The sequence below is a fragment of the Carettochelys insculpta genome, chromosome 3, assembly GCF_033958435.1.
Source record: "Carettochelys insculpta isolate YL-2023 chromosome 3, ASM3395843v1, whole genome shotgun sequence".
Classification (NCBI taxonomy): domain Eukaryota; kingdom Metazoa; phylum Chordata; order Testudines; family Carettochelyidae; genus Carettochelys; species Carettochelys insculpta.
The window spans coordinates 152,210,331-152,233,749 of NC_134139.1; the positions used below are offsets into that span (position 1 = coordinate 152,210,331).

General features: G+C 41.6%; 1 protein-coding gene across 43 annotated transcripts in view; it reads right to left on the reverse strand.

The window, feature by feature from the left end:
- RIMS1 (regulating synaptic membrane exocytosis 1) overlaps positions 1-23,419 on the reverse strand; it is a 423,063-nt gene that overhangs the window by 80,125 nt on the left and 319,519 nt on the right. For 33 of the 43 annotated variants that reach the window (XM_074991019.1, XM_074991025.1, XM_074991017.1 and 30 more), the window contains one exon: positions 9,717-9,883. The exons of the other annotated variants lie outside the window; for them this stretch is intronic. In XM_074991019.1, the coding sequence (XP_074847120.1) occupies positions 9,717-9,883 (167 nt within the window). The remainder of the gene's footprint in view (positions 1-9,716; positions 9,884-23,419) is intronic. 43 annotated transcript variants of the gene reach the window in all.

Sequence of the window (23,419 nt, forward strand, 5' to 3'; positions counted from 1 at the left end):
AACCATAGTTGTTGACGACAAAGACCAGGCTAAAGGCTGCTTCAGTCACATTCCTTTAGTCTGATTAAAGTCAGAAAACCCAAGGGTATGTATAATATGGACCTTTATGATTAAAGAATTAGAAAACTTACCTTACAGTGATAGATTCAAGGAGCTTAATCTATTTATCTTAAAAAAAGAGACGTTTAAGGGGGATTTGGTTACAATCTATAAGTATATATACGGGAGACAAATATTTAATAATACGCTGCTCAGTCTAGCAGAGATAGGTAATAACATGAGCCAGTGGCTAGAATTTTAAGCTTAACACATTTTGACTGGAACTAAGGAGTAAATTTTTAATAGTGAGAGGAATTAATCATTAGATTAATTTAACAAGCGTTATGGTGGGTTGGATGTTTTTCTAAAAAGATGCTCTTAAAACCTATGGCTACGTCTGCACTAGAGAGTTTTGCTGGCAAAAACTTGTGGTGCAGCCCCACTAAAAATGCATTCTGTTGAGAGTAGATTGACAGAAGATGGCACTTTTGTCAACAGCATTCTGCCTTTACCCCATGAGGCAGAACACCTTTCTCGACAGATTTTTGTCGACAGAAATCAAGTGTGGATGCTTGGGGGGCGGGGTGGGGGCTTCTGTTGATAAATTACTCCTCCATGGCTCCAGCCAGCTGCCCCAGGAGGATGCCCTGTCCACAGCAAACACAGCTCAATGCTCCCTGCCTCCGGCAACTCTTAAAGGTGCAGGGAGCCCCGGAAACCCCAAGGTAGGAAGCTGAGAGTGTGGCAGCAGCACAACCGCGTGCTGCTTCTGCCAACATTCCACAGCCATCCCCCAGAGCACAATAGCACCTGATGGCCAAAAGCCAGCTGCCCTGCAATGCCATGGGCCCTCCACGGAGCCACTGAAGGGGTCCTAGGAGCCTGCCTTGGGCACAAAATGCCAGGCCCTGCCCTGGACTGGGCCCGAGCTGCAGGACCTCCTCTGCCTCTGGGCTGAGGAGCCGATCCTCTTGGACTCCTCAGCCAAGAGGAGGAATGCCCCTGCCTAAACGTGGATGGCCACTGCCCTGGCGGCAGGGAGCCACCCAACCAGATGATGGAGCAAGTCTGGGTGAAGGTGAAGGAGCTCAGGCAGGGGTACACCTGGGTCTCCAATGCTGCCAGGAGATCAGAAGCAGGATCCGCATCTTGTCCTATTATCACAAGCTCCCCAACCTCCTGAGGGGCAAGGACTCCTCCCCACAACAGTTGCTGTGGACATGGCCAAGGAGGCACCCAACCCACCATCAGAGCCACAGGAGGAGGAGGAACAGCCCGGGACCCAGACGAAGCCAGAAAACATAGGGTCTGAGACTGAGGCTGGACTCAAGCCAGGCCATATCCAGGGCATCCCTGTACCTCTTTCAGGAACCCTTCACTAACTAGCCCAAGTGTCACACATCCCAGAAGCAGGCCAGCCTCGTGGGCAATGGCCTGACCCCAGACACACCGAGGAGTGTAGCTCCTGGCACACGGGCAAACCTGCAGGTGAAAGCCAGCACCCATTCTTGAAGACAGTGCTGTGAGCTGCAAGCATGAGTGGGGGCCTGGGGAGGGCCAGGCTGAGCCCAGATCAACTGCTACCCATGCAGAACCCTTCTGTGGCCAGACCGGGGCCACAAGCCCATCGAGTGGGTGGTGGTGGTGTACAGCAGTCAGCCCAGTCCCTGAGGCACTAGAGAGTCCCCGTGAGGTGTGGCAGGGCCCGCCGTGCAGGGCACACATGCCAGTGTGCCTGGGCATCCCCATCCCTTGGCTCAGGAGGTGGTGGCTGTTGCTCATGGTGGGTGGAGGACAGGGCCTGAGGGGCTCTGTTGTGGGAATGACTCAACATCTCTCCTCCTTCTCTTCCTTACAGCTGCACCATCCAAGGGTCAGGCCAGCTTCACCTCCCCACCAGGGCTAGCTAGCCCCTTCCTGGAACTGGAGCTAGGCACCCCAGGACCAGCACCCATGCCAGCCAGCAACCTACCATGGAGAGGGTGGGCCCGCAGCCAGAGGAACCATTGACGGGGGAATAGCGACCTCCCTAGGGCCCACACCACTGCCCTCTGGAGGCTCACTGACCTCTTGGAGTGGCAGCTGTGGGGAGACCAGGAGTGGCAGATGTTGACCTGGGACAAACTGATGTCCTGCTTAGATGGCGTCACCAGTATCTGGAAGGACCAACTGGCCCAGTCACTCACAGCTGCCACCCCCGTTACGCCCACTGCTGCCACTCCCCCAGCCTCTGCTGCCCTGCCCTCACTGGCCATCCCACAAGATGTGGTGGACCTCGTCCAGTTGGTGATGGCCATGGCCGCTGCCATGACCCCCTGCCGAGCCTGACCTCACTGCCCCTGCTCCGAGCCCTGACAGGGACACTGATGCTGTTTGAGGTCCTGCTCCCCCATGGGGTCATGGCCACCACCCCGTACCTGCACCAACACCCCCCACCTTCTGTCCAAACCTCCCATCCAAGTTCAGATGCCTGCCACCTCCTATCCTAAGCCCTCCCTCCGTATATAGTTATATTTTCTTGCAAACTGTAAATAGTTTCTTGCACAATGTTTACTTTCAACACATTTATATTTCTTTAAGTAAACAAGTTATTCGAACACTTCCCCCATTTCCCTCTTTGATGGGGAGGGGCTGAGGAAGGATGAGGGAGCAAAGGGAAGGGTCATGGTGCGGACGGGGTAGGGCTGTGGGCTTGAAACCCCTGCTGGGGGTGCCCCGGGGAGGGTTATCAGGGGCCTTGGGAGAAGCTTTCCCTCAGGGCTTCCCTGATCCACACCCCATCCCGATGGGGCTGGTGGACCAGAGCTGCACCTGGCTGCTTATAGTAACGGCCAACATCTGGCCCCCTGCCCCCAATCCTGGGAGGAAGGCCTTCGCTTTCTCCTCCAAATTGTTGTGGAGGGCACAACAGGTGACCACCACTTTAAGGACATTGTGTTCCCCCACATCCAGCTAGGTCAGGAGGCACCTAAAATGTGCCTTGAGGTGGCCGAAGGCACACTTGAGCTGGTTCTGTGCCTGGTTGAGTTGGGCATTAAAGAGTTTCTGACTTGGGTCCAGGTGCTTGGTGTACAGCCTCATGAGCCAAGGCATGAGGGGGTAGACAGTGTCCCCCACCATGCACAATGGCAAGCTCACATCCCTGACCACCAGCTCCTGGTGTGGGCTATAGGTGCCTGCCTCCATCCTCCAGCATAGGCTGGAATTGCAGAACACCTGCATGTGTACCTGGCTCAATCACCCAACATACATGTAAAAGGACTATCACCAGTGGCCGATCAGGGCCTGCAGCACAACAGAGTGATATACTTTGTGGTTGATGAACCTGGCCATGCTGTATTATGGGGCACAGATGGAAATGTAGGTCCCATTGATGGCCCCAAGGCAGTCAGGAAACCCCAGGGCAGCAAAGCTGACCATACCCGTGTCCAGGTCTGAAAGACAGATGACCCTCTGCAGCAGGATGTTGTTGATGGCCATCACAACCTGCAAAGGGAGGGGACCGAACACACACATCAGGAAATCGGGGAGGGAGCACCTGGGCCCTGGGGGACTCCCCTACCCCACCTGTCCCCCTTCTTTTCCCCTGGGCCCTCTGGGAGCCCCCCAGGTGAGGTCGCTCCACCAACAGCAGGTCTGTGTGAGGGTGGAATGGCACAATCCCTTGGAGATGGGCCTTCCCTCACCCTGAATCCCTGACCCTACTCCCTAAGGGTCCCCCTTGGGTGGGACACTCCCTTCCCTTCATTCAGGGCCTGCAGACCAAGAGTGCCTTACCTGCATGAGGACTTCCCCACACCAAACTGGTTCCTGATGGAGTGGGAGCTCTTGTGGTGGTGAGCTTCCATAGGGCGATGGCAACTCATTTCTCCAGGGTCATGGCAGGCCGCAGCTGGTGTCCAGTCTCCAGAAGATGGGTGTGAGCCAGGCACAGAGATCCAGGAAGATGTCCTTTCTCATTCTGAAATTCTGGAGCCACTGCTAGTCATCCCACCACTCCATGACCAGCTGGTCCGACCAGTTGGAACTGAGTACCCAAGGGGGTGAGCACAGGTGGGACTGTGTGGCAGCCATGGTGTACTCCTCAAAGCTGATGCTGGGCTCATCCCCCCAGAATAAGAAAAGGGTGGCCAGGATGAAGTGCAGTAGGACCTGCAGCGCCTGTGTGGGAGGCCTGTGCAAGCCCCCCATGGGATGCTCTGATACTATGGCTATCTGGAAAGTGCAAATTCTCTCACAGAAAGCATGTGAACCCTGCAGTAGCTTTGCTGTCCCTCATAAAGGTAGGTAAGCCTCAGCATAGGCAGGGAATATGGGTATGGTAGGGTTCCTTTAGGGGTGTGCCTAACTGGGGCTCCTGGTAGGGCTTGCTGGTCACACGACATTGTGTGATGGGGTTCTGGGGTCCATTCTTTTGAGAAAGTGGCTGGGCAGTCTGGCCACTCTCTGCTGACAGAGCGGATTGACACAGCAATCTGCTTTGCTGTGTGGACGTGATCTGTCAACAGAAGTTTTGTCGCAAGATCCCTTTTGACAGTGACTGCTGTCAACAGATCATTGTAGTGTAGATGTAGCCTATGACTCTACAACACAGAAGCTGGAAACTCTCTCACACTTTCCCAACATTACTCACATACTGGTATTTTTATCATACCCCTCTTAAAATGCTGATATAATTAAGAATGAAGGAACAATCTGAAATGCTCATACTTAGAAGTTATACGAATGAAGTTCTCATCTTTTATCTATTATAGACCATACCCAACAAATCCTCCAGGCTGATGAATAATGCTAATTTTCTATGGCTATCAACTCATGGCTTTCTGAAAGTTAATTAAAATTAAAACTAGATTGCTAGTATGAGATTAGAGCCCACAGTCTTAACCTGATTAGATCTACCTTGCTGCTTGACTAAGAAAATAAAGATTCACACTAGTTTTCCCTTTTATTAACTTGTACGGCAATCTCAAATTTACTGACATCCAAAAAAATTCTAAACATGTTTTTGCCCCCAAAGCGAAAACTTAGTCTTATCTGTGTTTACAAATAAGATACCCAGTCTTTCCATATGTAGAGGTAAGCAGCCCCCAGCCCAATTCTAGCCATTTATTCTAGTATAATCTTCACACGTTATAAGCTCAAACATACAATACCTAATTTAATTCAAGAATGTATGAAATATGGCCACCAAACTTTAAAGGCACATAAATCATTATGAACAATTGTTGACTCCGGAAAATATCTAACAATGTGAATTAAGATTATAGCCATGGTATACAGTGGGCTAGACGCTAACTAGGTGTTTGTTGGAATAACTCCATTGAGATTTCAGTAGAGGCACACCAGCATACACCAGCTGAGGAACTTGCTCAAGGTTTTGGAACATTAGAAGAAATTGCCTACAAAGGAGAATTTCTGTTAACATATATAGTTTTACATGGAAAACAGTGACTCAGCTAAAAAGAAAAGGAAGCAAAGATAGCACATCTTATTTTGACATGATATAAAGAATGTTGTCAGAATTAGCCCAAAAACCTGAGGGCATATCTGCACACAATTTTTGGACTACTTTAATCAGGTCACTTTAGAACAGAGCCCATAATTATAAATGTGCTTATACTAGCACCGCTTATTTTGTAAATGTAAGTTTGTCTAAACTCTTAGAGCTTAGCTACCCAAGAAGCTACTCTGCAGAAACTCAAGGTGTGAATCTACAACTTTCCAGATCATGCAGTTAATGCCCCATGTTGTTATTTCTACAGTACAGTGAAAATTCCCATCTGCTGCTTGGCATCAGTAGTTGAAAGCCCTGTACGCCAAACTGCACTCTGAGATTTTTTCCTTTGCCCTAACAGTATCAACACAGGATCATGATGTACAGCAATCTGATGAGCTACAGATTCACATCCTGGCTTGGCATCCAGTTACTTGCCACGCAGACAGGCCCGTACAGTTAAAGTGGTTTAAAACCTGGGTATAAAATGGCATTAGGTGTCTGATGACAGGCATCCAATAAGCCGCTCCCCTACAATCTGTCTCACAGAAAAAGGAGGTGCAAGCTAAGATCCCACAGAAAACTTTAAAGGTGACTCTAAACAATAAGTGCTCCAGAATCCTTATAAAACTTCAGACTAGCTTTGTCAAAGGCTTACACAAGGTTGAGTGGTAAGAATTCACTTCATGACTTTTGAAAATTTAGTTTGATTAAAATAAGTACAGGCTGAACCTCGGCTCAGACCTGACCAGCGTCTGATGAGAGAATTTACTGGACTATGGTAGGTTAAGATTTTTAGCACATGACTAACACTTTCACTGTTTACTAGGCTCTTAGAAGATATTTAGGTGTAAATTAAAGATAAAAACAGCACAGAACATTGACAGCAAGGACTGGTAGCTAAAAACAAACTTTATGGGACCACAGGAAACTTGGCCACACCTATGATAAGTGGTCATCTGACTAACTAAAATTATTGGAGATTATGGAGTTTGCCAGCTGAGAGTGTTCTGGGTTAGAGAGGTTCTACTTGTATCCTCAAAGTTAATTTGAAGGATCATTGCTAATTCTGTGAGATCTTAGGAAGCTGGAATTCAGAACTAAGAATGAGTTCATTTAATTTTTTTCTTTACAAGTACAATCAGACTATTTTAAGAGAATATTTTAAAGTATTTTTATATTTTAAAGTCAATTTTTGTAAAGTAGGGACTAATTTCTTTTCCCTGTTAATAAATTACTGAATTTAAGAGTTCTGTGAATCTGAAGTGCCCATACTCAGAGTGGATGTATGAATAATCATTTGATCTTACCTTTGAATGCTCAAATAGTCAGGCAATACCTTTAGACAAAGGAAAAGCTTTTTTCCTTTTAAAATTAGAGGTACTGCTGATATGCAGATCTCTAAGGACTTTGACCTTTCCATGGCCATAACATGCAGACATGAAAATTTAAATGTAGACAGCACAAAATGAAAATAATGAACTACAAATGCTAACTCCAGACTCATCTGATGAAAACCTTTTCAACATATATTAAAGTGACTTTAAATTTCTGTCAGAATCACTATTTGACTGAATATAGTGATGAACTGTAAGTTACCTCTGAAAAGGTTATTTATTTTTAAAAATTTCATTCTTTAGGATCTGACTCATTGTAAGTATGTGAGAAAGAGGAAAAAATCTGGAAGAGAGAGAGAGTTTGTTCTAATAATATTAATAATTACGTACTAAGGCATGATCCTGCAACATTTACTCATGTGACTGGTCACACTGACTTTACTGAGCTTACATGCACAAGGAACATTCACTTAAATAACAGCCTAATTCTGCCAAGAGGTTCATGTGACTATCTTTAATAATGGAAGCAGTCTCACTAAAACGAATAGGTTTGCTAATTTAAAGGAAATTGGTCCTGATCACAAAATTCAGTCAAATTATAATGTCTGATCCCGAAATAGGGCATGAAATCCTGCCCTGCTCAAGCCAGTTGGGCCTGATTTTCCCTCTCATACCCCTCTTTAATTTTAATGAGTGTTTCAGGAGTGCAAGATACTGAGGAGTTGATTCTCAGTTTGGATAAGCAGCAATTCAAATTAAGACTATTTATGCAAACCCTTTTGTAAAAAAAAAATCAGTATTTTTACTGACCAACACTATAATTACAATAACCTTATAGTTATTTTGTGTTTTGTCCACTATACTATGAGTCAGGGCTGGATGCTTTCAATAACAACTTGCTCTGGGTGCAACCTGGACAAGGAAGGCTTCGTGGCCTGGCCAGGCTTTTTTTTTTTGGTATGTGTGTGTGTGTGTGTGAATATTTGCCACTGTATCTCCATGAGGGATTAGTGCTTATATTAGGGACTGTAACACTAGGTAGTGTTCTGAGTTATGTTTTTCCTTAGCAGCACCAGAAGGAACTGGACGGAGAGCTGACTTGGTCAGCATACTATGACAGAGAAGGAGCAGACCATTGTAGAACCAAGGCAGGAAGGATGCTACAGATGAAGAACCCCTGTAACACCACTTCCTGACATGAACGGGCACTCTAGAGGTGAACATACACCATAAAGCTCCCCGTGACTTGAGTGCAGCTAGATGAAATCACATAATAAGGAGTTTTATGGAAACTGGAAATGCAGTTGAATAGTTTGGAAATGCAGTGTGTGCAAAATATTTTAGACATTATTTTTGCAACTGAAAATAGATATTAACTAATCAACACTACATGACATGTTGGCTATAATTTTTGAGATATAGGAATAATGGTTTTATTCACATGCCCTAGAATGTCACTGATATAACCAGCAGGCTGTATGGTCCTTGATGTGAAATAGGAAAGGAAAACATTAACATGTAAATAACCCCAAAACAATAATGCTGATAGCTTATTCCATAGACAATTTTGGGTTATATACCAGTGTTTACATCAGAATGGGTGTAGTTTAAAAATAATCTCAAATTCAGATTCAAATCATGCTCAGTATAGCATGAACTTGCTCTATAATTTCTTTTGCACCAAAGGAGCATCCTTATCCCATAGATACCCTAGATTTTCAGGAATCAAAAGGAGACACTGATTGAAATTAAATATAACACAATAAATAAAAATGTATCCCAAAATAGCAATGCTGCAGCTTTTCCCTGAATTCAAAATAGCGCTGCTGTTTCAAGCACAGTATTCTGATTCTGGTGCCCTTTGTTGTGAGAGAGGTAACAGAACTTTCAGAATAGTCCCTTATTATGAACTTTGGTGCCATATGAATGGCACCAAGCTTAGAATAAGGTATTTCAAAATAACTTACACAATTTGCATTGCACTGTGCAAATTAAGTAAATTATTTTGAAACAATGATGCAGTCTAAATGTAGCCTCAGAGAAAAAAAGTTGTGTTGACTATACATATTGATGTACTGGTAAAATAAAGAGGTAGATCGGGTAACATTTCATGACTTTTAGTTTGGGCATGGATTGGGGTTTTGAGAATAACTAAATCTTTTTACGGAAAATATTAATTACAGCAACAGTATCATGGGCAGCAAACTGACATATTACCATTATTATGCATTTTGAAGGACATTTTTCTTTCTTTTACACAAACTCAAGAACAACATTTCACTTATACAATTGTTTGATGGCCATGTAATGTCCTTTTAAACTATAGCTAGCTGACTTGCCTCTGTAACACCCTGATCCTGTTAGATGGAGAGTTCTCTCAGCTGCCTTTGATCTTAAAGGAAACATGCCCTTTGGCCATTGTACTACACAGAAGATGGTACGGGCACCTGAGCAGCCTCAAGACTTTTGTGAGCAACACAAACAAAGGAATTAGGCCCCAAGTCTATCACAGCATGGAAGCACAAGTGTAACTTAAAGCATGTAAGTAGTGCCACTTAAGTGCTTTACTGGATCAGAGATTTAATGTGCTATTTTCCAGCTTTCTCCAAGTTTGGGTTTCTCCTTGCACGATCTGCTATCTCCCTGTTTGAATTTTTTGTTCACCTGTTAAAATGGCTAGATGCCAAGGTGGAAAAAATATGTTCATTTCACACAAGACTTGAGATGATTGTGTGTGTGTTTTATATGAAATATAGTCTATATTATCAAAATATTGATATTTCTTGTTTTATTTTTACACCAAAACAAGAAGATTTGATACATTTAAAATAGCATCATAAACTCACCTGATTCTGCCCCTAGGGTGCTCAGATTGCTCTGACATAAAGCTTGTGCTGCTGAGGCGTGAGGCACTGCTGGTACGGGAAATGGCTGACACATCACTGACATCGCTATCTGATGATTTGGCAGAGACGTTATCACAACTTCTGTACTGATCTGTTTGTATGTTATACTAAAGATTAAAAAAGAAAGTGTGAGGTTTCTTTTCAAAATGTGAGATCTACTTAGACAACAAATGAGGACGACAATTCTTTCACATTCCTGAACTATTTCGCAAAGTCCCAATAACTTTAGAAAAGTGTATACACTCACAGTAATGACTTGAGAAAGCTTGAAAATACTATTTTCAGAAGGATAGCTTGTATTAGTCCGTTTCAACAAAAAATGAAGAGTCCTGTTGCACCTTAATGACTAACAAATTTATTTGGGCACAAGCATTTGTGAGCAAGAATCCACTTCATCAGACGCAGACAAAGTGGGTTCCAGTCCACAAATCCTACGCCCAAACAAATCTGAAAATACTATAGGTTACTTGAAGCAGGGGGGCTCTGTAACAAATAGGTTAGGGATGGAAGAACACTGGGATGCATGGAACACTAGAATTTTGTTCTTTGTTGTTTAGTGCACCAAATTATGATCTGTACAGATAAAATGCTTTATGTACATCTAGCCATTTCTGTAGTGTGTCTGCACCTATTTAGAAATATTATGAAGTTTCTGTATATGCCAAAACATCATGCATATATTGGGATGTAACAAAAGATCCTGGATCTTTAATTTTACTTTACTCTGTACCCTTACTGTAACCTAAATTCTTAATAAATGGTACTTGAATAAATTGAAAAGTTCATTGGTTGTGCACAGTAGCTAAAATAATGTAATATATACATATCAATGGCCTTCAGTGAGCTACTTATGTATTATAATTTTGAGAAAACACAGGCAAGAAAAAGTGTTCAAAATTATACTGAAAACATTTGGTCACAGAATAAAGAAGCCTCTTTTGGGCTCTTGAGTCTGAATTTTCATGTCGCTCCATCTACTTTGTATTAAAAAAAAATCACCCCCTTCTGCTTCTCAGATCTCATCTGACTTTATCAGAAAGCTATAAATAAATTTCCACCCAATAAATCCCTTACCTACTCTTTTGTTGTGTGGTTTTACCTGTTAAACTCCAACCTTCACTTGAGGATTTCAATTTTTTGATTTCTGATTGAAATTCCTGGTGGGTGGGCTGTGGTGGGATTGGATAACTCAGTTTGTGAAGCAAATTCACAGTTTTTGCTTTTAGCTGTGAAAAGCTTCATGGTGGGTAACAGGTACTGTCTCTGTGGGCTATCATTAGCTTATGCACTAAACGCACCTTCTCCTGTACATTTGTGGGTGTAAGCAAAAAGAGGACCCAGAGCTGCAAGAGTACTTAAGAGTCTGAAATGCAAGGCTGAAACTCATCCCGTTCATTGTCTGCCAATCAGATACAAATCTGCTGGTAACAAAGGGAAAGAAGAATAGGTAATAATTTGTTGCTTGTAGCCTCTGTAATACAATATAAGTTTCCTAAACATATTTGAATTATATTTCTCAGATACTTTAGAACACCAGCACACTATAAGAAGATTGTACAATGAATCCAATGAAAATCAGGATGAGTCATTTTCACGAATATTCAGTTGGGCTGGACACATCCTGAGGACCAAAACCTCCAAAAGGTATCAGTGGACACTGTAGGTCCTTACCAATTTTTAAGATTAAACCCTACGGCTGTGACTATACTTGCATTCCTCTTTCGAAAGAGGCATGCAAATGAGGGAAATCGAAAATGCCAATGAAGTGCATATTTACATATCTGGCACCTCATTTGCATATTCTTCTTTTGAATGAAGAAAAACAAGTGCAGACGCAGCTTTTTTGAAAGTAAACCCCATCTTCGAAAGAACCCTTCTTCCTTTTTCTTATGGGAAGAAGGGTTCTTTCAAAGACCGGGTTTACTTTCAAAAGAGCTGCATGTACACTGCTTTTCTTCTTTCGAAAGAAGCTCTTTTGAAAGAAAAAATGCAAATGAGGCAGATATGTAAATCTGCACCTCATTTGCATGTTTCTTTCAAAAGAGGAATGCAAGTGTAGACACAGCCTACATGTTTTAAATTCATATGCCTCATATAAAGCACTTACTGGGGAACAGTTAACTGCTTGAGGATTATATTGATTGAATTGCCATTGTTTTATGCTGATTTCTTCCATTAGAAAATTTGAAGTCTGTTATTAGGTTCATGTTCTTCAATAATCTGAGATCTATATTATGCATGTGTGTGTGTGTGTATACACACTCAGACATGTTTACATTTTCAAATATGTGCACATACTTGTACGCACACTTACACAAACTATGTGACACGCACTCTTTCTCTCTCTCTTAATACCTTACCTGGGAAATACCATTAGAGAGCCAACACATAACAAGTAAGTTACGTTAATATGAGGGAGGGAGGGAGAACTACAGAAATCAAATAGTGGCTTTTTTCCCCCGCAAAAAGCAGAAGAGGGTGTATTTCCCAGGCCATATTTTACTTTTATACTCTTTTTGCTCTGCGAGGTGAGACGTGAAAAACACTTCTCTGGTTTTACTCATACAAGTTTTGCCTATTAGCAACATGAGCTACAACATAAAACAGAATAACAGAGTCATAGGGTTAAGAGGTTAGAAAGGGTTATCTAATCTCACCCCAAGATGTGGCATTAGTTCTGTCTAAGCCCAATACAGATGGCTATCTAGCTGCCTTCTGAAAATCTGTGTAGGAGCTTCTACAACCTCTCCAGGCAGTCTGTTTCAGCTTCTTACTGTTACAGCTAGGAAGTTCCCCTCAGATTTAATATCTGTGTGCTATGCTGCAGTTTTAACTCACTCACTATTGTCCTGCTCTCTGTGATGCGAGAAAACAACTTTTCACCTTATTTTTAAAGGCAGCCTTTCACATACCTGACGATTGCTATCATGTCACCCATTAATCTCTTTTTCCAAACTAAACATAGCTACTTCCTTCAGCCTTTGCTCATATGGCTTGCTTTCCACCCTTTGATCGCCTTTTTACTCATCTCTCTGGACCCTTTCCAGTTTCTCCACATCCTTTCTATGCATTGGTGACCAAACTAAACTCCATACCCCAGCTGAGGCCTAATCAGTGCTGAGCAGAGTGGTATTGTCATCTCCTGTGACTTGCATGCTAGGCCTCTGTTAATGCAGCCTAAAATTGCATTTTTTTTTTTTGCAACAGCATTGCATTTCTAACTCATGGCAAAGCTGTGATCCTATGACATCTACCAGATTTTTTTCCATGTTGCTGTTACTAAGCCAGTTTCCCCCCATTCTTTATTTGTGCATTTGACTTTTCTTTCCTAAGTGTAGCGCCCTTATATTTGTTTTGAATCAATTTCACAGTTTTCTATAGCCCGATTCTCCACTGTAATGAGATTCTCCTGAGTATTGGCAACCTCCTCCCTCAGCATTGTGTCACCTGCAAACATACAGATCATTAACAAAGATGTTCAACCAAGCCGTGTCTACACGTGCACGCTACTTCGAAGCAGCGGCACTAACTTCGAAATAGCGCCCGTCACGGCTACACGTGTTGGGCGCTATTTCGATGTTAACATTGACGTTAGGCGGTGAGACGTCAAAGCCGCTAACCCCACGAGGGGATGGGAATAGCATCCTACGTCGAAGTAGGGCACATGTAGACGATCCGCGTCCCGCAACATCGAAATAGCGGGGTCTGCCATGGTGGCCATCAGCTGAGGGGTTGAGAGACGCTCTCTCTCCAGCCCTTGTGGGGCTCTACGGTCACTGTGTGCAGCAGCCCTTAGCCCAGGGCTTCTGGCTGCTGCAGCTGCAGCTGGGGATCCATGCTGCATGCACAGGGTCTGCAACCAGTTGTGGGCTCTGTGGATCTTGTGTTGTTTAGTGCAACTGTGTCTGGGAGGGGCCCTTTAAGGGAGCAGCTTGCTGTTGAGTCTGCCCCGTGACCCTGTCTGCAGCTGTGCCTGGCACCCTTATTTCAATGTGTGCTACTTTGGCGTGTAGACGTTCCCTCGCAGCGCCTATTTCGACGTGGTGCTGCGCAACGTCGATGTTGAACATTGACGTTTCCAGCCCTGGAGGACGTGTAGACGTTATTCATCGAAATAGCCTATTTCGACGTCGCTATATTGAAATAAGCTACTTCAATGTAGGCTTCACATGTAGACGTAGCTCCACACGGGTCCCAGAACTGAAAAGTATTTCAGCTAAAAGTTTCTATCCGCTGCTTGCAGTGTCAAAGTTTTCTGAATTTTCAGTACTTTGTAAACCAATTGTTTGCAAACCAATTTGTGAATCAAACACTGAAGGGTTCTTACTGACCACCACATGTAACCAGGAATAGCTATATTAATAGTTTGGGAATTTCAGTTTATAATTGGAGCCTGTGACAAAGATGTTAGTGGTTTGCCTAAAAACAGCTGACTGAGATTGAGAGAGAGAGAGAAAGAATTTGCAGATGAAAGAGGACAGAAAAAGCACTAGCTTGGCAGAGGTAAATTCTGTACTGAAACCAGCAGCAATGCCCTAAGCAGAGAAAACTCCCATTGACAGTAAAAGTGTCTTCTAAGAAGTCTGCATGCCCCTACCTTCCTGACTTCATATGAAAAAAACCCTTAATCTTATTTAAATAAATGAGAAAACTTCCTTAACGTCAGTAGGGCCAGAATTTCACTGTGCGTGTTTATGTAAGCCAAAGCAAAGAGTGATTGCTCGACAGGCAATGGTATTAAAACATTTTGTTTAAAATATAAATTCTTACTCCAATCCAAGAACATATACTCTCTGCATCTTCAGTAGGATAAAGGGCCTACAAGAGCCTTTTACAATTTCCCGATTTCTCAAAACAATCCTACCAGTGTAGGAGTAGCAAATCTGTTCTCTCAATCATGACTTTTTGGGCCAGCAAGGGACTTCAAAACTGAAGTTTAAAGATAGTAAGTTCTTCTTTATGTCCTCTGAAAGCTTTTGTAACAGTGGATTGTAACAGTGGATCCCTTATGTAAGCTGAAACTTTGTTTTTCAGTTCTGTAGGGAGTCTCTAGACTTATGCAGTAGGAAACCCAAGTGAGACACTAACGAGTTATCACTAGCACAGTAACCTTTCTCTGTCTTTCTGCTTTTCACTCGGATAAGAATTTTGTTTCACCTTGTAAACCCAGGGTTGTGAGTTGGATCCTTGTTTGGGCCTCAAGTGTATTTTAGGATAACGGCTTATAAATATCTAGGGGCAGGTTAAATAAACATCTGTCAGGGATGATGAAGATGGTGCTTGGTCCTGCTGAGTGCAGGGTACTGGACTTGATGACCTCTTGATGTCCCTTTCAGTTTTATGATTCTATTCTATTCAGATAGGCTTCCAAGAGCTCTCAGCCAATATACTTAGTTGAGCTGCTCAGTGACCACTGATGCACAACACTGTTCCTACAAGTCTCTCAATGTGCTTTTGAACATAAGCCTCTTTTACTCTTCCTTTCCATATTTATTTTCTTGAAAGAGCAGAGCCTCAGGATTCATTCAGATGTGTTTGTTTTCTGGACTGCTACATCTTTATCATATTTCACGCACATCCCTGGAAACTTCTGGTCACATATAATTTCTCAACCTTGGGATTTGTTCATCTTTCCTCTTTTGCCATCTATGATCCTCTCTCAATATAAACTGACTATATTCCTTTCTTTGTGTTGTAAATAGTAGTCTTAAGGAATCTCAGCGTTGCATGACTATGTAGGTGTGTAGTGGCCAGGGTTGGATGAATGTCAAAACAGTGCAAGTTTGGTACTTGTTTCCTCTTAGTCAGTGCCCTATAAAAATGTAAGTGTTGATACAGACATTAAAAAGGATGCTCTACTATCCTCAAATGAAAGGCCCACATTTTAAAGCAGATAGTTCTAGTCCTTATGTTGCATGGATTTAGTTTAAATTCCTTGGGTTTATTACCATGCATATAGCCAAAAATATCCACCCAAAATTCAAGCCGCACCGAAGAGGCAATCATAAACCATTTTACAATACACTATTTCCAGGAATCATTAGCTTCTACATGAGATATTCTCTGCACTATGAACTTCCCTTAATCCAGGAGTGTCTTCAGGCTAGGTAACTGTTGCAAAGAAACCCAAGGGGAGGTGGGGTGAGAAGGCAATGACATCAGAGCCAGTGCAGAGGCAAAAGGGCCTCAGACCAGATGGCTTACTACTTCCAGCGGTTAACCTTATGATCCCTGAAGGTCACTGAATTTTCTGCATAATGGAGAGATGCAAACCTGGACACTTTCTCCAGAGAAAGCTCACGGAACACTCTGTGGGAAACCCTCACGAAGCTTTCACCCTCCCTTGGCTGCTTCCCACACGGAGGAGTAGTCTGGATTTAGAACTGGCCATAGAAAAGTGCTGTTCAGTTTTTCCTGTTCTCAATGAAGTTCACACACAGAAATGAACAAAATGAGTAAATTTTATTGTTGCCAATCAAATACCTTTGTATTGTACCAGAAAGGGTATTTTGCTAAATGTTAAGGTAAACAAAACAAATGGAAGACAGGAAGAAAATGGCATATTCCAACCAGAAAAGCCAAATTTAAATGATTTTTTTGAATAAAGTGTTTTTCCCCTCAGAAAATAGCAGTTCCACCAACAGATTTAATTTGAAGGTTGCTTGTGAATATTACTTAATTTAACTATCTGTCAATGCTACTTGGGGGGATGACACTAGAGCAGGACACATGACGTTGCCCTACAGATAAAAGTGTCATGGAACGAAAAAGACCCACTTATTACTATTATTTAAAATTTGGCAGAGACCCTCCACCAGGGACAGGCTAAGGCTACTATTTAAAAGGGAAATATAGGAGTTAGCACTAAAAGTAAACACAGTAATTTAGACACATTTATCTCTCAATCATGTGTGTTACTTTTAGGTGCCCTTATTCTTTAAAGAGCTAGTAAACTCAAGAAAGGAGAAAATTGTATTTGTTCTGAAAACAACTACAAAGCAAGTAGATCTATTTTTAGTCTGTAACAGTAACAAGGATGGGAAGTAGTTATAACTCCTGTTCTGGGTTACAAAGACATAGCACACATGCAGTATAACAATCTGAAGTGTAAACTTGTACTGTTCACATTGCCACCTATGGAGTAGCTTGTTCCTGTACTGTGTCAGTGAAAGTAGAAAAAATGAGGTTGATGAACTGCAGACACGATAACTGCAACAGAAATAATGGAGACACAAACTAAAGGAATGTTTTTGGTGGATGTTATTCTAGATCTCAAATGGCTAGGAGTATTAATATTTTCTTGGTGATAGGGCATATTTCACAGCTCATTCAATTAATATTTTAGCGAGGTCAAAGCTCATTTCCACGTCTTTCTTTTCACTCTCCCTACTACTACTGCATACAAAAAGGTTTAGGATTCAGTCAAGATCCTGCAGCTTTCCTGCAAACCAACCTCCCCCCTCAAAAAAAAAACAACACATAGTTTAAGTGACTTGCCCTAGGGTCACATATGTCTGCCAAATCCCATGCTAGCAGCCAATTCCAGCTCATCCATTCTCTCCTGGAAGACTTAAATTGTAGGCTAAAATCCATGTAGTCTGTTCCTAAAATAAAGCTCCTGTTAAATATCATATCGTCTTTTTGGGGGGCTGGATATTACAAGTGATGCCCTTTTTCTAAAGTTGAGCTTGCAGTGTATCTAAATACAAAATGGTATCTTTTAAAGTGATTACTATAAAAGTTCTAATCAATAGCAACCTAGAATAAAAAACTCATTTAAAAACATGTTGCACACTGACTGAACAAGAACAGCTTTAAAATTTGTGCATATGTTCCGTATGTAAGATTTGTAATAAATGCATACTAAGATCCTGAATCAAACTCTTCTTTCAACCTGTGTAAATCCAGAATCACATTACCGAAGGACCTGGTCTTATTTCCCATGTAATACAAACATAACACTAAACAAGCATATTACAGTAGTTCTGAGGACCAGAATGCTACCGATATATAAAGAGTGAAGAATTTCTAAACTTTTATTTTTTTTTCTTTTCATCAGATTCATAGATTTTTTTTTCCATTTAATTCTTTCATGTAAGTTAAGGAAGTTTTCCATTTCAACTGAGGTCAGTAAGGAGCAGCATCTGCATGGCTTCCAAAATATCTTGAAATCCAAAGTACAGAAGTCAATCACAAGAAAGGGATTATAGCAGTCCTAAAACATAGGACTGAAGACTGCATTTATGAGAAATATCTACATAGCAAGAATGAATGAGAAACCCACAACCAGAACGAACAGAACTGCATGCTTGGAAAGGATTGTGCAAGTTATAGCTTACAACATAACAAGGCCACACTAAGTCAGACTAATGGTCCATCTAGAGCAGTATTCTGTGTTGTCACAGGAGCTGGTGTCAGATACTTCAGACAAAATGAACAGAACAAGGCAATTAACTGTCATCCAGTACTAGCTTCTGCCCCTTAGGTTTAAGAACATTCCTAGCAATCTTGGCTAATGGACCTGGCCTCCGTGAACTTACCGAGTTGGGAAACTGTGTAGTCTTATCACAGTCTGTCTACTTGAAAGAAAAATTATCTCTGTACAATACAACACGTACTAAAAATCAGTAGGGAAATACTTATTTGCACATGGAACTCAGTGCTGGAAGGGCTGATGCAGTGGGACCCTGAGGATTTTACCAGCATTTGGATAATTCTGTGCTCAACAGAACATTTACAGTTATACATAATAAAAGGGAATGAATCAAATCACATGTAGTGTCAATTGATTACTGCAGGATTTGACAAGGAATATTTTCCCTATGTAAAGCACCTCATAACTGGCCACATGTTCAGTGGGAAAAGTGGCTCATCATGGGGTGGAGGGCGGGATATAGTTCAATGGTCGGAGCATTGGCCTTGTAAACCTAGGGTTGTCAGAGCAGTCCCTGAGGGGTCCTTTCAAGGGTCTGAGGTCAGTTGGATTTAAAAAAAAATGTCAGGGATGGTGATAGGTCCTGCTATCAGATCAGAGAACTGGATTTGATGACCTCTCGAGGTCCCTTCCAGCTCTGTGAGATATGTATATCTCCATGTTTCATTTATCTGAAGCATTAATTGTCACAGGTCTCATTGCCTCTACTGGAGGCACAGTAGGAAATTGGTTTTGCTTTGGGATGACAGATGCATGCTTTCATTCAGAATTTGAATATTTATGTTTGATTTCCTTAATCATTTTTCATTACCAATAAAAATAAGCATGTCTTCTAGAGCTTTCACTACTTTTTATCTTGATACCATTTTAAAAAGATTCTGAAAGCACTCTAGCAAGATTGGTGGAAAAGGCATTTCTTGCTAAAGACCATAATAGTTAATCTTAAATTAAGAGCTATCATATCTCTTATATGGCTTATCAGATAATTATCACAACTGGCATTATATTGCCTAGCATATGGTTTCTTCTTTATCTCATAAAAATTGCTATAGACAAGGCAAAATTATAGCATCAAGAATCAATCTCTCTTCTGTATCAATACATTTCAGATTACAGCGGGTCAGACTAATGAACTGGATCACTAAAGAATGCCTGCAAAGTTAAAATGATCAGAATGTACCCTCTACAATAAGCACACAAAGGGCTAGCAGGAAGAAAAAGAGCAATGCCCTTTAAGGGGGAAGTTTTACAGGGAAGGGGAGAAAGCTGCAGGAGGAGGAGAAATTCACTGCACTCTCTCTCCTTCTAAGAGAGTATTTGTATCCCCCATAACCCTGGAGAGATCCTTTTTACCAGGATCTGGCTGCCAATTTGGTTCCCATTTTTTTCTGGAAGGGGGTTCAATGGTTATGGCCCAGCCATGGCTAGAGGCCACAATGACTCAGGGACATTCATAGGAGACCCCAGGCTGAGAATCAGAGTTAATTTTATTGTATTTTCACTTTCACGATCATGCGAACAGGTCAGGTGAACAGTGGGGTGGCCCTGTGTGCACAGTATTTTCTACTGGGCACACAGGCAAGGCTTCCAGGCCGGTGAGCAGGTCACACCTGCAGCCTAGAGAGTGGGGCAACTCTGAACTGGCATGGAATCAAAGGAATATTATTGGACCAGCTGATGCACCTTGCACACACTTTGGGAGAAGGTGCCAGATACAAATTCACTTTAGTTAAAAACAAAACCAGGAAGGAATTAATCTGGGAGCCAGATGGGGGCGGCAGAGGAAGCCAAGCATTTTGCGGGAGTCACCTTGTGGCAGATGTCCCAGGCAGGTACTCAGGGATATGGTTATTGGGTATAATGTGTTGGAAAAGGGTTTGAAGAAAGGTCTCTCTTAAGGGAGCTAAGTAGTGGGGTTTTGGCTCCTACATTTCATCCACAGGGAACTGATTATGCTATTTCTAGACTCCTTTGATTTGAAGCCCCCACATTTGGAACAGCAGCCTATTACATCCCGCCTGAGGCTGTTACATCCTGGAGTGTACAATTTGTTGTTGCGCATGTCCACATATTATATCATAACTGAATAAAATTGCGGCTTAGTTAAACAACATTCATTGCCTCCTGTCTATTTTCTGGTGTGGCCAAACAACATAACTTGCTCATAGACTTCAAACGTTTATAACAGACTGGTTCATATTGTCTGTGCAATAATGAACTTAATGCAGAAAATGACAAAATTACTGGAGCAAAAGCCACAATATAATACAGATTGAACCTCTCTAGTCCAGCACCCTTGGGAACTAACCAGTGCTGAATGAGACCATTTGCCAGACCATGGGAAATCAATATTGCCTAGCAGCATTAACAACACTTCCGCTGCTTACTGGGCTCTTGGAAGACATTTAGGAGTAAATTAGAGCTAAACAACAGCACAGAACACTGAGAGCCAGGACTGGAGGCTGTAAACAAACTTTATGGGAGCATGGGAAACTTGGGCACACTCACAAGTGTTCATCAGACTAACTAAAATCATGCTGGATTACGGATGTGCCAGACCTGTGGTGACAAGTTAAAATAACTGAGATTTTAAAAAGCCACAAGTAACAGGCCATAGTGTAAAACTTTATCCACCCTCATATGAGGATCAGGTGATATACAATCATCAGTTCGGATGCTATATCCGATTTTAATCAGATGGAACATTAAACAGGTACATATTAAAGATACTTTGGATTTTAAGTTCAGCATAAGTTAGTCATTTTACATTCCACCGTTTTATCTTGAAAATCTCAGCTTCCTTGTAATAAGACAAGGTGTCCAGAAAAGGTAATCCTGTCACCACAATAGATGAACACCATGCGTTGTTTAAGACGTGATCATTTATATTTAAAAATTCCTTCTTAACAAACAGTGATGTAATTAAATTCTTTTTGTTTAGCACCTGAATGTTTATGGTTTAATTTTGGCCTCAGTTCCGGAGATGAATATATATAAACACTGGGGGGAAAAAATCTAATAATTTGAAGGGCTACCAGCAAATGCCAACCAAAGCACATGATTCTCCTTGAGACAGAAGTAATCCAGTAAATGTTTTGCTGTACTTCAGAAATACAGGTCTAGTGGGGCTGTGCTGAAAAATTATGAAAACTCTGTGTGTTTAGAGCAGTGTGAACTTCTGACATCAGTCTGATGCCAAGTGAGAACAAACCAACTATAACTGAAGTTTGACCTGCAGCTAATGAACCAAGAATGATTTGACAAATCATTTTGTGTCTATTACATTCCCAAAGAAGCTAGAGGGAACTCTCTTCCCTTTATCTGGATACCCCCAATTGATAGCAAGTGACTCCGTATGGTGCATGTTGAGTTTGTTGACTGATTGGGATAGGTCACATGGGACATTTCACATAGAATTTCTCCTACCAATCTATTTCATGTGATCTATAAAATAAACCCAACATAAAATGAGCTATTTTAATTTTTACCCAAAGGGCATGGTTGTTTTTCCAGATGATTTGAGTGGAAATATTCAGCAAAATGTGTTATGGCACCAGCATCTGTGTCAATTTCACAATCAGCAGCCAAATATTTCTGTCTTCCTCTTAATGGGAATTTTTGAATTGATCTTTTCTATTTTTTTATGAAAAATTCTATCACAGTCATAAAAATATTCCCATATTCAAAATACCCTCCAGTTTAATTATACTAAGACCAACATTTTCAAACCTACATATGGACGTAGCAGCCTAAGTGTGTGGCTCGATTTTTGAAGTATTAAGGACCCTTCAGATCCCATAAACTTTAATTGGGAGTTGTTGTCTTCCCAGAAATGCTGAGAGGCACGTTTCAGATTGAGGGGAATGTGCTTGTGGAATATATGCTTGTAGGACAGTGTTGCCAACGTGATTTTATGGCAAGTCTCTCAATGTTCAGTGTTTTTTCTTGAAGCCCTAATTCCTCAAGTAAGAGTAAAAATCCCAGCTTTCATTGTCTGAGAAAAAAAAAAGTTTCTAGTCCATGTTGTGAAGAAAAGTTTAAAATGTGAACACTAAAGGCTCAAAAGCCAAAAAGCAAATAAAAAGAACCCAAAATATATTATTTACAATCTAATTAGTCTAAGGGTGCATGTGTGTGCATTTTTCATGATTTTTTACTAGTTTATATTTGTAGGGGTAGTAATACCGTGCACTTACAAAATCGTGCAGTATAATTTTATCTTCTTACTGTTATCCCATGGCTGCTCTTAGTAAGCAAACAATTGTTATCCTAGGCTTACCATATTTGAACTTTCAGAAATGAAGACGCCGCTGAACGCCGTGTATCTGTATCAGTATCTACCAATTCACGTTGTATTAATGTACTATATATATGGTAACACATTTACACAACATGAGTTGGCAGCTACTGATACAGATATACTTCCTCTCAGGGGTGTCCACTTTTTTGAAAGTTCAATTATGGTAACCCTATGAATATTCTCAATGTAATGGGATTTGTTGTTGGAATGCTTCTAGCAAAGTAGCAGACTGTTTGGTTGTGCCCTTGATGGCCTTTTATTTACATCAAATAGAAACAATGTGGTCTCTGTGAAAAGGAATCAGGGAATCCACCTCTAAGTACTTCTTCCCCAGGACCCTCAGAGGCATCCTTTTTGCCTCAGTGCTCCAGGAAGCCAAATGTCTTTAGCAATTATGCACATAAGGACAGCTCTGCTCTCTTTGTGGCCTGGCTTCTATAAAGCATAACAGAACTCTGTAAGTTATTTTTCTGTGTTAAAATTGAAATCTACTCAGCAGAAAGGTGAAAAAGCAATTATAAAGAAAATTTGCTGTATGGTACCTTTGGAATAATTTTTAATGCCACAATTATACTTTTTCAGTAACTCTGTGTCTCAGAAGAAAATTTTACATTTCTATTAGCAAAGAAGAATTGAAGTTTGATGCATATATTGTGAAAACAATGTCCCTTCATATATTTCCAAACAGGAAGGATCATGCTGGTAGTAATACTGGGAGGCAAAAATGTTACCCTGCTTAAGCATCTTCAAAAGAATTTTATATTGTGCAAACCCATTTTATATTACTTTAAAAGCTGAAGTCTCACATACATTTCTGATTATGGGTCAAACTGATACATTACAGCTGCGATGCAAAAAAAGTCCCTGAAAAAGTATAAACATATCCTTCAGCAATGAACAGTATTTAAA